Source organism: Tiliqua scincoides, chromosome 4 (genome assembly GCF_035046505.1).
Source record: "Tiliqua scincoides isolate rTilSci1 chromosome 4, rTilSci1.hap2, whole genome shotgun sequence".
Taxonomy (NCBI): domain Eukaryota; kingdom Metazoa; phylum Chordata; class Lepidosauria; order Squamata; family Scincidae; genus Tiliqua; species Tiliqua scincoides.
In genome coordinates, this window is record NC_089824.1 from 56,089,895 (window position 1) to 56,104,015 (window position 14,121).

The window sequence follows — 14,121 nt, forward strand, 5'->3', positions numbered from 1 at the left end:
TCTGCAACTTTATTCACCTGGTAAATATATTTTTCTCCTAGATGAAAGGTTTGAAAATACAATTGGCTTTTAATCCAGCATATTCTCTTTTAGCAAAGTATGCCAAAGTTCAACCTACAGGAGAAAACTGCAGACAAGAAAACACTTGATAAATGTTGTATTCAATATTAATAAGAATGTAACTCCTTGACCTCTATTTTATTCTGTTGAAAAGAACAAGTCAAAAGACATATATCTAATTGTACAACTCTTAAATACTTGGCATTTGGGTCTGAAAGGTGGAATAAGAAATGAATGTATAAATAATTTCATTTGTATTCTTCAGATTACTGTAATGTAGAGTTATCACTAATGTTATTCCCAATCATAAACCCTTAGTGGGTTTAGCAGCACTGGCTATGCAGTGTCTAATAATAATTCAGGCTAGTTTTGCATACATGCTCAGATTGTGGGACCTGCTTCATTTTGCATCCTCAGCCCAAGATGGCATATGACATCATGACTTCCTGTTTCCCCATGGCAATAGCAGTGAAAGAAGAGTAGACTGTGGCCTTTATTTTGTTTTATGATGGGCATCACCATGCAATGAGAAAAATTGCAGGTACCAACCCTGGAGCACACGTGTAAAGCCATTCTCAGCTAAGCCAGAAAACACATGCTACTGTCCAAGCCAGAACGCATATTTCTTTGTTAACTTTATTTTATATTTATTTACTTGATTTATATCCTGCCTTTCTTCCGGAAGAGCACCTAACACAACTATTTTATATTATTATTTACACTTTATTCCTCTTGTTAACAAGTTCTTCAAACCTCTTACAAAGTTTGTATAGCTGGAATGACGTTATAGCTAGAATAAATATACTTGTTGGAGAAAAAAGTTCACTTTGTTCAAAATTTTGTTTTCTTGGCCAAGTCTGAGCAATTTCTCACTGTAGGATGGCTTATAAGTGCTGTACATAATACATTAACAGGACAGAAGAAAAATATTTAATGTATAACAGTCTTATATGAGCCTGAGTGTGCAGGGGGGAAAAAAATCCTGAGCTCAGTAGTGTGTCTCATCTGATTATTCACATGTTGCACAATGCAGGTCTGAAGCCAATTTAGGGCCCAATCCTATCCAATTTTCCAGTGCTGGTGCAGCTGTGCCAATGGGGCATGCACTGCATCATGTGGTGGCACAGCAGTCACAGAGGCCTCCTTAAGGTATGGGAACATTTGTTCCCTTACTTTGGGGCTGCATTGCAGCTGCACCGGTGATGGAAAATTGGATAGGATTGGGCCCTACCATTTCCCTACAATTCTTAAGTGGAAAACAGCCACAGTCAGCATTATTCAATGTAATCTAAAAGCACATTCCCAAAATGAGCTAGTTTCAGAATATTCTCTTGACTGAATTCAGTTATAAAACTGATTTAAAGAATCATCCATCACTGTGCGTCTTCACGTGCACTGAAAGAGTGAAATGCATACATATTTTAAAAACTTTTTATTATAGTAATTATTCTGGATTAATGTCAAAAGGGAGTAATTGCTTTTGTAGAGGATGATTTGCCTGTTTGCAAAAAGCTCAGGGTTTGTTGCTCCTTGGGCCAAGTGGCCAGAAAGTCCTTTGAAATTAATAAGAACATAAGAAAAGTCATGTTGGATTGGGCCCAAGGTCCATCTAGTCCAGAATATTTTCTCACAGTGGTCAACCTAATGCCTTGGAGAAGCCCACAAACTAGAAATATCTTCAAATACAATATTGCTCCTCCCTGACTGGTATTCATAGGGTCACTGCCTCCAACTGGGAATATAAACTTATAATCATCATGACTAGCAACTGGAAACAATTTATTCTCCATTAATTTGTGTAATCCATTTTAAAGTAATCTCAACTAGCAGCCAAACCAGATGCTGTAGGCTTATACCATAGTCTTTCAAGACTGAAGGTTGCCAACCATTAGCAGCCAAACCATATTTCATGGTCAAACTCTGTATATTAATTATGCATTGGTTGAAGAAGAGCTTCCTTACATCTGCCCTAAGCCAATCTGATTCTAGTATTGATAGAAAGTTTTGTCCTCTCCATCTACTTTCTTCATGCCAACCATAATTTCACAAATCTTAGTTATATTTTCCCCCCCTTTCCTTTTTCTAAACTGAAAATCCCCAACAGCTTCTGAGACTTTTAGGTAAACAGGTTTAGGACTTGGGGAATACAGCTATTTCTTACCCTCTTACATTTCCTGGGATAATAGCACTGCTAGTCTAGCCATGAGGTCACCCAGTGTGGACTGCATCAGTGGCAGAATGCAAGAGAGCCAAGGGGGCAGTAAACTTGGGATACTAGTTTCCACCCCTGCGGCCACCTCTGTCCAACTTACTGCAGATGCAAGCCACAACAATGTGTTTCTGGCTCGCTCTGATGAGAAGCAAACCACTTCCCTCCTTACTGTGTTCATCACATGTTGTTGTCAACCCCAGAAGTGCTGGACTTCCAGTTTTATTTATAAGGAACATGGTCAGGGTTTTGGGAGTACAGAGGCTGGCAGACCCAAGGCAGCATCAGGTAGACTTCTGGGTCGCATCACACCTGGATAACAGGCACATTTCCTTCTTCACTTCCTTTAACAGTCAAAACTTCAAGGAAAGATTATTCAAAATACTTTGGTGCTTTGGTCAGGAAACCCAAAAGAACATTTCCCCATTGGGTTTCCCCCCCCAATCAATCAATCAATGCCAATCTGCTGTGTTTTCATGCTACCCCAAATTTGCTGTCCCGTCTTTCCTAATGGTAGCACAGACACATAACAGCCTTTAAGAAAAACACGTTGAGAGCCAGTCCTATGCATGTCTATTCAGAAGTAAGTCCCATTAGAGTCAATGGGGCTTACTCCCAGAAAAGTGTGGCTAGGATTGTAGCCTCAGAGCCCAGTCCTAGGCATGTCTACCCAGAAGTAAGTCTCACTGTAGTCAATGGGGCTTACTCCCATGTAAGTGTGGATGGGATGGCAGCCTGAGTAGCCCCAGTTGTCCCCAGGTAAACCAGAAGCACCCATTAATGTCATTGCTGCAACCTCTGGGTTGGCAGGTGCCAGTCTACAGCCCAGCATCCCTCCAGCATACTTGTTGGCATCCTTCAGTCTCAGAAGACTATGGTATCATGTTCTGAATGGTGGTTCTGGAACAGAGTGTCCTCTCCAGTGCGCGAAGCCTGGGTGAAGTAGATATGGAGGATAGGCTGTTACCCATGCAGCAAATCCCCCCTCTCCACGTCGCTGAAATGGTCCAATGGAAAGGCAGAGGCCAATACGGTTGGTTCCAGCGGCGTCACAGGAGTTGCCAGAGTGTAACTGTGTTCAGCCATGAACTGCCTCAGGGACTCCGGCTCCTGATTTTGCCTCGAGGTTGACTCCTGAAGCCTTTTCCATAACTGGATGTATCCACAAGGCAGTGGAGGTTTGGGATCAGAGTTTTCCTTCTCTCAGATGAGCTGCCTTCCCAGGCTGATGAGTTCCATCTACCCGGTGGCTGTTTAGTTGCCTCTTATGACAAGTACAGCCAAACTGAGGGCCTATTCTTATCCCCAGCCCCCAGGGGACCCTCCAGCAATGATTGACACAAGCACCATAAGCACTAAAGGCGCATGCGCATTGAACCACCTGCAGGGGCGCCCAGACGATTAACCGCCCAGTAGAAAGCTGGACCAATAATGCTCCACAGCAGCGTAGGGCGAGACTGTTGCCCTTTCCAGCCAATAGCAGCCCAGAATCGCCCGCAGTGCCCGCCCCCCTGCCTGTCCTATTGGCTGAGCGAAACGGCGCCAATTTCGAGCCTGGGAAGGCGCCCATTTTGTCTCCCTTTCAGTCCTCGCCATGCCCGTACTGCAGAGCCCCGCGCCTGCCGGGGAGGAGTCCCTCGGGGCTGCGCCTCCTCCTCCTCCTCATGGGGAGCTTCAGTACCTGGGGCAGGTCGAGCAGATCCTGCGGTTCGGGCACCGAAAGGAGGACCGGACCGGGACGGGGACGCTGTCGGTGTTCGGGATGCAGGCGCGCTACAGCCTGCGAGGTGCGTGGAGCCTCCCGCTTCTCCTGCGCTGCTCCTCCGCTTCTCTCGCCGGGCTTGGGCGAGCTCGGGACCGGCAGCTTGCCTCGCTCGTCGTGGCGGCTTCGGGTGGGGTGGGCGAAGTGAGGACGAGTGGGGGGCTGGGCTGCAGTCCCCACGCACGCTTTCCTGGGCGCAAGCCCGTGGAAGGCTGTGGGGCTTCTTTCTGAGTAGGCATAGGGGAGGCAGAGCCGCCCCTCCGCAGTCCTTCGAAAAGTGCTGGGTGGGGAGGCAGGTGAGGCAGAGCCTCCCCACGGGAGTCCTTCAAAAGACACCGCTGCCGCGTGAGGCACCCACGACCCGCGCACTCTGCCTGCCTGCTTCTCCGCCCTCCCTGCTCTGCGCGTGGGTTGCGGGTGCTCTGCTCGGGTTCCTCGCACAGCGGCAGCGCTTTCCAAAGGACTCCGGAGGGGAAGCTCTGCCTCACCTGCCTCCCCACCCACCACATGTCCCTGCTAGGCCTGCACTGTTGGTCATGCTCTCTGCTGCTGCTTCAAGCAACACTCTGTTGCAGCAGCAGATCTTGTGTGCTGCAGAGAAGTGCATCAAAACATGTATGTTTTACTGCCCCAGGTAACCACGGCCACCCCCTGAGGAAAATAAATAGCAGCTGTGTCCAGGCAGTCGCTCCCAAGAAACTAGAAATAAACTGAAATGGTTCAGGAGGAAAAGTCCCTCATCATACAATACAGAATTAATGTCATTGGCTCTTGCAAGGTGTGATTATGGCCACTAGCTTAGATGGTTTTTAAAGGGGGTTGGACAAATTAATGAACTGCAATCCTATATATATTTTTCTGGGAGTAAGTCCCACTGAACTTTGTGGAACTCGTTTCTGAGTAGATATGCACTGTAAGTTTTTTAGGAGTCAGTTATGACAGCTTGATGGAACCTCCAGGTTCAGACACAGCATATAGAGCAGTGGTTCCCAACCTTTAGAAGCCCTCAGACCACTAAGGCAAAAATTGGAATTGTCATGGACCATTTGTGGCTGTGGAAAGTCTGGTCTCCCAAGCACTCCCCCATGGACTATTGGAGTGGGCAGAAATGGCCTGCGCGCAGTCACAGCTGACACTTCAGTGGCTGTGGGCAGTCCGTTCTCTGCCCTCTTTGGTGGTCCATGGGAGATTGATCACTTCCAGTGTCTTGTGCAAGGTGATTTGTCCTGATTTATTGTGGACCACTTCTCAGAGTCTTGCAGACCACCTGTGGTCCCTGGACTATAGGTTGGGAACCAGTGATATAGAGAATGCAACTGAATGCCAGTTGCTAAAGAGTGCGGCAAGGAAGGGCTATCACCTTCAAGCCTTGTTTATAGGTTTCTTGGACACATACGATTATTTACTGAACTAGTTGGATCCTTTGACTGATGCAGTTCAGTTCTTATGTGTTGCTATGTAGAAGAATAAACCTTGCAGATGTGATTTCTGAGGTCAGTGTTACAATAGGTCATATAGGGTAGGGGTGACTGAGGGTAAGCAAGATCAGGTCAGGCAGTGACTGAAGGCTTACTCATAAACCCTCAGCACTGGTGGCAGTAGTTCTTCCCAATGCACCATTAGTGGGTGGGAATGCCTTTTAAAAATGGAAACTCTTGAGAAAAATCTGTTTGTCTTGCTGTAAGGAAAAGGTTTTAACAGCAGAAACCAAACCCTGTAGACTGATAAAAGTGCAAATGTATGGCAATTCCTATTGTATATGAATAACAAATTGAATATGTAGCTTGTAGATATTTAATGTTTCATTTTCCTAATTGTTTACTGATGCACTATAGGAGATGTTTTCTTACCTGTTCACAGACACTTATTTTTATTTTCAGATAGCTTTCCATTGTTAACAACAAAAAGGGTATTCTGGAAAGGAGTACTTGAAGAACTACTTTGGTTTATCAAGGTATGATTTATAAAATGAGTGAGATTTTCAATACAAGTTCTTATTAGCCATGTTCCAATATAGTGTAACACAGGATTAGAGAATCCAGATTATTAGAATTTTGCTCTGTGTACTAAGATGGCCTTGTATTCCAACTTTGGCTTCACTAGTCCAAACAAATTTGCTTCCCCTCATTGTTATGTTTTATAATTGTAAAATGTATTTTTGGATTGATTTCCCACATTTCTACACAGCCTTTTAACACAACTGAACTAAATCTGGGGCTTGACAAATTTGCTTTGGTTCTAAGAGTCAGATAAATTCTTCAGCTTTCTGGATTTTATGTTCTAACATTGGCCAAAAAAAAATTGCACATGCTGCCACTGAATATTAATTAGATTTTACATACAAAGAAGCACTTAAATGCACATTTCCAACTCCTGTGGTGGTAGGAAAATATGCCAATGCAACATCAAAAGATCTAAAGGCTTTTATCCAAAATATATAAAGAAGTTGCTTGATGTAGTTAAAACACTACATCACAGTTACACTAGTGATGCAATTCCATACAATACCTGGGAATGTCCCATTGAACTTAATGGGCTTACTTCTGAGTAGGCATCTGAGTAAAATATTATCTCCCTCATCTGTACCCTTTCTTTCTGGTCTGGTGTGGGGGTTGCTGGAGTAAAGATGCAGTTGCACACCTGCATACACAAGACTAGAGAGCCAGCTGAAAAGAGGGGAAGGTTTGTATTCTGTGTGAGACCCTCCTGCATCAAGTGCAAGACAAACCCCTTCTCCGTTCCCCTTGGTATGCTGCTGCTATCTGTGGTGATAGCTCCCTCTGCACTTCTCCCCAACCTAGCAGCTTCTCATTGCTGCTCCCTCCCCACTCCAGGCTACCTGACACCACTGCATGCCCAGCAGCTTTGCAGTCATTTCATAGGCATCATGAAGAATTGTTGAGTTGCTATGGAGACTTGATGCCTGGAATTTGTGGAGCCCTGACTCAAGATCGTAAAACAATTCAAAAGCAAGGCCAGCAGTAAAAGCATGCTAGCAGCTAAATCCCAAATTACTGGTGGAATAAGAATATTTTTGCTTGTGTCTGAAATGAAACCAAGGAAGAATATAGGTGGGCCTCTCAAAGGAGGGTATTCCAAAGAGATGTTTATTTCCTGGGCACCATACTTCCATTATGTTAGAAGGTAGAGCCAGTAATCCTTGTTTCCAAGGAATTCAGGGACTATTTTAGATTGTTAAAGCATATGTTTTGCTCACTAGCACCAAAATCTCCCTTGATGGATCTTGATAGGTATTTTCTCTTTCTTTATCCTACACAGGGTTCTACAAACGCAAAGGAGCTTTCTGCTAAAGGTGTCAAGATCTGGGATGCTAATGGTTCTCGTGAATTCTTAGACAAACAGGGATTCTTTTCTAGAGAGGAAGGAGACTTGGGTCCCGTTTATGGCTTTCAGTGGAGACATTTTGGAGCAGACTACAAAGATATGAATACTGGTGAGAACACAGGATAAATCTTAGTTCATTCTGTCTGGGTATCTTTAGTCCTAAGAATGAATTGTTGCTTAATTAAAAATTCAGTACTCTAGGACAGTGTCTTTAAACTTTTTTCCCCATAACCCAGTGCTATAATATCACATTCTTGTGCTTAGTTTGAAAATGTCTGGACTTGTAATGTAAAACCAGATAACAGATAACCTTATTTAAAGCTTTTAATTTAAAAACTTTAATTTGTATTTAAGGAGATTTGTTGTAACCAAATATATAACAGATAAATAGACTTAAAATTCTCTTTGAGATGCATTTATTGTTAACGATACTTAATACTTTTTCTATAACTACCTAATAAAAATATATATAAATGGCACTAAGTATAGGTATACAGATTAAAAATAATTGTAACTAATGTTCTTGAAGAATGTATTTCTGTCAACTTGACCATTATCTGTATATAAGATAGTAATAACTAACCTTACTTAAAGTAAACAAAATTGCCACTGTGAGGATACTTTGTTCAATATGGAGTGAACCAAATATTCTGTAACTACTAAATGTCAAACTTTTTTCTCCTGACCTGCGATGGATTCACAGAAGTCATCACATCAAAGTGCCTGTCAGCCCTTCCACCTGACTTACAAGCCCTGTTTCTGTCTACAGCTCTCAGTCTTTAATCTCATCCCTTTGAAGGGCCCTGAGTTTCTGTGTCTATCTGTGATGCAGCCTATATGATGGCTCAATCATATGTGCAACTTGAAGTTTCAGTTGTCAAGAAAAATCACACACATGAGATCCAGTCCTTGGCCTCATCAGTCAAAGCTGCAATTTAAAGCATATTTACTTGGGAGTATTGTTCTGAATTTTAGAAAAAATGAATTTGTATTCTCATTTTACAGTTAGCATTTACTGAAGTATCTCAACAATTTGCTCATTTGAACCTTATTTGAAAGAGGAAAATTCTTCTCTTAAGCATTCCTGTTGATTTTAGTGAGATACTACCAGAGCAAGTTATGTGAATTTCCTCAAGAGTTATTCATTGAGGCTGGTATATCAATTTTTTTATATTGTTGCAAGTAAATCTGCACTCTTTGTTTTTATTCAGATTACACAGGACAAGGAGTAGATCAATTGCAGCAGGTAATTGAGACCATCAAAAACAATCCAGATAATAGAAGAATTATCATGTGTGCATGGAATCCCAAAGGTATAGTATTGCATTAATAATGTGATGTTATTTTACTTTATGATTGTGTACATTAAGCCAGCGGTTTCCAAACTCTTGAGTGCCTTATGCTCTGTGGTGGGTCATGACTCAGTGCTCAAATCTGGTCTTTGGAGGCTGTTTCTGGGTCGTGCTGGCCTGCTGAGGGCCTCTAATGGCCTCTGGACCACAGAATGCCTTCTGCATGGAACAGGAAGTTGCAGAAGCAACCCAGAAGTAAACCAGCATAAGTACTCTGCTCAAAATACCAATTCATGAATGTATACTAGCCACTTTCTTTCATTTAACACATTTGTTTGCATATTTACCTATAACTGAGAATGGCACACTGTCATTACATTTGGGAACAGCTAGCTTGGTTATCAATGGAAAGACAAACAAGATTATGCTGTGAATGGAATTTTATTGTTGGATATGTTTAACTTTAGGAGAATATTTACCAAGGTTATGTCTGTTCTTGCTTGTCAGATGTCTCTTCCATGGCACTACCTCCATGTCATGCTCTCTGCCAGTTCTATGTTTTAAATGGGGAACTGTCTTGTCAGTTGTATCAGCGTTCTGGAGACATGGGATTGGGAGTCCCTTTCAACATTGCCAGTTACTCACTTCTAACTTCAATGATTGCCCATGTTACTGGCTTAAAGGTACAAAAGCTCTTAACTATAATTTTCCTTTATGGATTGCAAAAGAAACAGACCACTAGTTACATGGAAAACTGAAACCCAAGCATTGCATAGTCAAAACATGGACTTGCATCTTCTACCAACAGTCATAATTTTAAAATCAGAAATCTTGTTTTGGCAACATAATGAAAGTCTTGGAAGCTAAGGCTGCTAATCAATACTTAAAAAAATTAATCAAGAAGCACTGAGGAAATGTTCTTACCTAATGGTACATATCAAACAGCTGCCATGAGGGAAAAGATTTGAAGCTCCAGTTTTCTGTATCTGCTATGAGAACCTTGTGAAACTTTTCTGTGGGTGCTATGCTCATGGAAGAGCTCCCGGGTTCTGACATTGCTCTGTTCCCCCAACAGCTGCTGCAAAAGCCTGGTGGGACCATTGAATTGGTGACAGCTTTCCTACTAGGACCAGCATCTTACTGGTAGCATCCTGTTGCTGGCACTTTCTCAAGCCCAGCTTGGCTCCTGTTTGAGCTGAGAAGGGCTTATGCACTATGAACCTGTACAGTGGTGCCAAGATGCAAAAGGACTTTGGTGCCATTGATCAACACTGCTGGTTCAAACTTTGCTCAGAAGAGTATGTACAGAACTGGTTCTTGGAGGTGAGAGGTGATTAGAGTCTTATAAGACTTGCTAAGCACCCTTTTCTCTTTCAGTGCAGAGTTGAGCTTCATGTGTTTTGCTTCTGGAGCTAATAAAATAGATTCACCCAAAGAAATCACTGCCACAAAGCTAATATTAACAGGCTTAAATTTTTGTATCTAGCAAATTTCACCAGAAAACTATTTATGGATCATGCATAGACTGGAATAGCTGCAGTGATCACAGTTTCAGGCATGGCTTGTGCCAGTGGTTTTTGCTTATTACCTGCATTCAGACTTGGTTCAGAGTAAGCTATATTTAACTTTAAACTAGTTGGTTTGTGTGTAGACATGCAGATGAAGATGCATGTTTAAGTTTCTTGCTGAGGAATATTCATACAGCAGCCAGCTTCAGGAACCATGAACTTGATGGTAAGAAACAGGCACATTGCTTGCTGTTTTGTCAAGACACCAATGTTGTATTCTCTCTTTTCTAGCCTGGTGAATTCATACATACATTAGGAGATGCTCATATATACTTAAACCATATTGAACCTTTGAAAATCCAGGTAAGTATTTGGACTGACTGCACACTTCCATTTTAATAGAACTAGTAATGCTCCCAGTTCTTTCCGTAGCTGTTGAAAAAGCTGCAAGTTAATGTTTTGATTTTAGAGGATATATTCTCACTAATCTTTCTGCAGGATGCAGTGTAGATCAAATAGACGCTTAAATAGTGAACTGTCTTTTCAAGTTGTGTCAGCATTTTGGAGCTGTGTAATTGGGAGGGAATACTGCTCAGCACCACCAGTAACTTATTTTGATGGCTTATTTTCATGTTGCATCTATTTTCCTACAAAGTATCCTCCACTCAGTAGGGTCAAGAGTTGTGTTTCTTTTTCCCTTAGAAGGCTAACTGGTGTGAAAACTTCCTCTTCATATATGATGGAGAAGATTGCTAGGGTTTTTGCCACTTGTTAAAGGAACATAAGTGTCTGTTTGGTGCCCAGAATACCATAGATCCCACCTCCATGGGTTTTTGGCTAGATTAAATCCCTACAGTTGACAGGAAGGAGGTGTATGTATTTTACTGTGCAGTGAGCATATTATTCAACTTCAGACACGAAATCTGATACATCACCAGCTGTTCTCTAGTGTTGACTACATCAAACTGTAAGACTTATGCATAGATAAGCTTGCAGTTAGGCAATTACTGTAGGAGAGCATGTGGTTTGATTTTTATAGAAAACATGTGCATACAAGTATAACTTTTGGCTGACTGCATGCAGATATTAATGTTTTGTTTTGACATTTCAATCTTTTGCAAGGGCCACTAGAGATTGCAATTTGCTGTGCACAAAAGTGGGCAGCTTGCCTCACAATTGAAGATTTGTTTTGCATCCTCCTTGCCCAAACTGCCTCTTTTGAAGAACCAGGCTCCTTCACAGCTACATCTTGCCTATCATCACCCCAGCAATCTTTCCTTAATGACAGGGTGGGCCTTCCAGAACAGTGACATGTGGGGCATGAACCACCTCCCATACTGTGAAATGCCACTTGTGTGACCAATGGGTGAACTGCCCTGGCTTAGATGAATTGTGTAAAATGAATTACTTAAAGAAGAATCCTTTAAATCAGCAGAGCTATAATAAGTTGACTGCATGTACTTCATCAGCATGGATTAATCCTAATTCATCTGTTCTAAATTTTAGCTTCAGAGGGAACCAAGACCTTTCCCCAAACTCAAAATTCTTCGCAAAATTGAAGACATCAATGATTTCAAAGCAGAAGACTTTGAGATAGAAGGCTATAATCCTCATCCAGCTATTAAAATGGAAATGGCTGTTTAGGTGTCTTGTCTCAAGAGTATTTTGTGCCTAAACATCCATATTGTGTTTAAATATTGCTCTTCAAATCATTTAGATAAAAAATATGGCCCACTTTTAATGCTTGGCTTTCATATGACATTTGAATTTTAGATATTCACTGTGATGTACATTTCCTGAAAGCACTTTTTTTGTGTAGAAGACTAATTCTAAACCATGTATTTCTATTTGTAAATAAAGTATTTCAAATTCTCAACTGTATTGCAAGTACTATCAAATACATTGCACACAATTTTATAATATAGATGTGCTTTAAGAAGGGGAATGCACTGTCAAGATGCATTCTAAGGCATTTAAGAGTTCCTTAATAAGAAATAGTTATTATTTAAAAGATTTTTATCCTACCTTTTCTATACCAGGGCAGATGCCCAATATGAGGAGCAGTTTCTTAATATGATGGGATGGTCAGAGGTTTGCCATATATATTCCCATGTACACATCCAGCCTATTTATACACGGATTTGACTTAACATGAATGGCCCCTGCAAATGAGAAGGAATGTGTTGATCCCTGGAGAAGGGGAAAAATGCATCCCTTTATAATCAGTTTAATAAATAATAATAATAATAAGGTATTTGTATACTGCCTTTCTGGTCATCGGATTACTCCTCTGACTTTATTCAAGACGGTTTACACAGGCAGGCGTTTCTAAATCCCTCAAGGGAATTTTTACAATCATAGAGGTTTTCTCTTTCAAGAACCAACAACATTTCAGAATGGATCTTCCTGGTTTTGGTCTCACTTCTGGCCTCCAGTTCTCCAATGTAGGCTGACAGCAGCTCCATCTCTCACATGGCGGCAGCCAAGAGGCTTCTTGCTCACACCAAGAGCAGGTGGAATCACTCAGCTGGGCTTGTCAGCTGCTTCAAGTTCTGGCCATTCTCAGCTGTTCAGGGGGCTGCTGGTGTCCTCAAACCGGTGACCTTCTGATGTTATCTTCAGGCTAACGAAGGCTCTACCCTCTAGATCAGACCTCCTGCAAAAACCTGACAATAGCCTCCTTAATATGAGAGAGAGAGAGGGCAGCTGGCTGACAATCCATCAGTCCTCTCTCCAGGTGATCCCTCCCCCTGAGCAAGTGAAAGGTGATAACTTTGCATTGGTGAAGGGAAAGGCACTTGGAGAACTACTGGTTGATGGATTGTCTTCTTAATGACTCTTACATCACAAAGATCAGCAAGGCTGTTTTTAAATCACTGTAGCAAAGATACCATAGTCTTCAGCGACTGAAGGATGCCAATGAAGGATGGAGCAAAGAAACTTTTTTTAAAAATTGATTTGCTATAGTGTTTTTTTTTTTTTTTGCCATCCAGGAGTGCTTGGAACCGAACCCACAGGAATGAGTCTCAACCTGTACTTTTAAGTGCTGCATTGTAGGACATTTAGGTGTCTTTTCCCATGGGATTGTCATTATCTAAACATAATAGCACTTTCTCAGGTTTGGAGTTAGCAAACCAGCAATGGGTTATGTGTTTTATTCTAAGGAAGAATATAATCTCCACTTATTGTTTCCTCAGTAGGAAGATACAGCAGATACTTGCCTATAAGCTGACCCCACAGATAAGTCAAGGACAGGTTTTGAGCCAGCAATCATGGAATTTTCTATGACCCTCAGATAAGTCAGGGGTTAAACTTAGAGGGGTGTCTGACTATAGTTTTGTCTGATTTTACCCAAGGCCTGATTTTACCCTGAAAAATAACCTACCACTAATTGTTACCTAAGAACTGTAGTCTAATTTATTAAAAACATAGTAAAAGTTCATAAGATACATTTTTATTCTTTTTAAAATTCTGGTCTTCACCACCTTCTTGTAAACACTTCAGAGTAAGTGCACTGTAAACTACATACCAGTAAAAGAGTGGTTCCCAACCTGGTATTCACATACTCCCAGGGACACTCAACAGGACCTTTAGGGGTAATTGAAAAAGAATGAAATAATGGCAGAAAAAGGCAGGCTGTGCTCCAGACTGCCTTGCAAGGAGCAGGAAGGCAGGAAGGGAGGTAGCTAGTTGGCTGTGAAAGCCCCACCAATAGCCAGTTTTTGGTCATCAATTCATCAATGAACCAGTGATTGAAAACCAGCACAGTAAAAAAGCTGAAACATAATATGAAAAATGATCAATCACCCAGAATTTCTCAGGACACATCTGGTGCAAAACAGTGCAAAGGCAGAGTCTTCTGTTCTTCAAGCAGACGAAAAGGAAATATGTGATGAATACATGAAGTCTGGGCTTTCATATGGAGGAGATGAAGGCTTTTATTAT

At 41.8% G+C, this 14,121-nt stretch overlaps 1 protein-coding gene across 1 annotated transcript; it reads left to right on the forward strand.

Annotated features, from left to right (window-relative positions):
* The first annotated feature begins 3,863 nt into the window (after nt 1-3,863).
* On the forward strand, nt 3,864-11,989 carry TYMS (thymidylate synthetase). The gene is made up of 7 exons (XM_066625640.1): nt 3,864-4,056; nt 5,912-5,985; nt 7,311-7,485; nt 8,588-8,689; nt 9,176-9,351; nt 10,468-10,539; nt 11,683-11,989. The coding sequence occupies exons 1-7, from the start codon at nt 3,864-3,866 to the stop codon at nt 11,818-11,820; spliced, it is 930 nt and encodes a 309-aa protein (XP_066481737.1). The 3' UTR covers nt 11,821-11,989.
* The last annotated feature ends 2,132 nt before the right edge of the window (nt 11,990-14,121 follow it).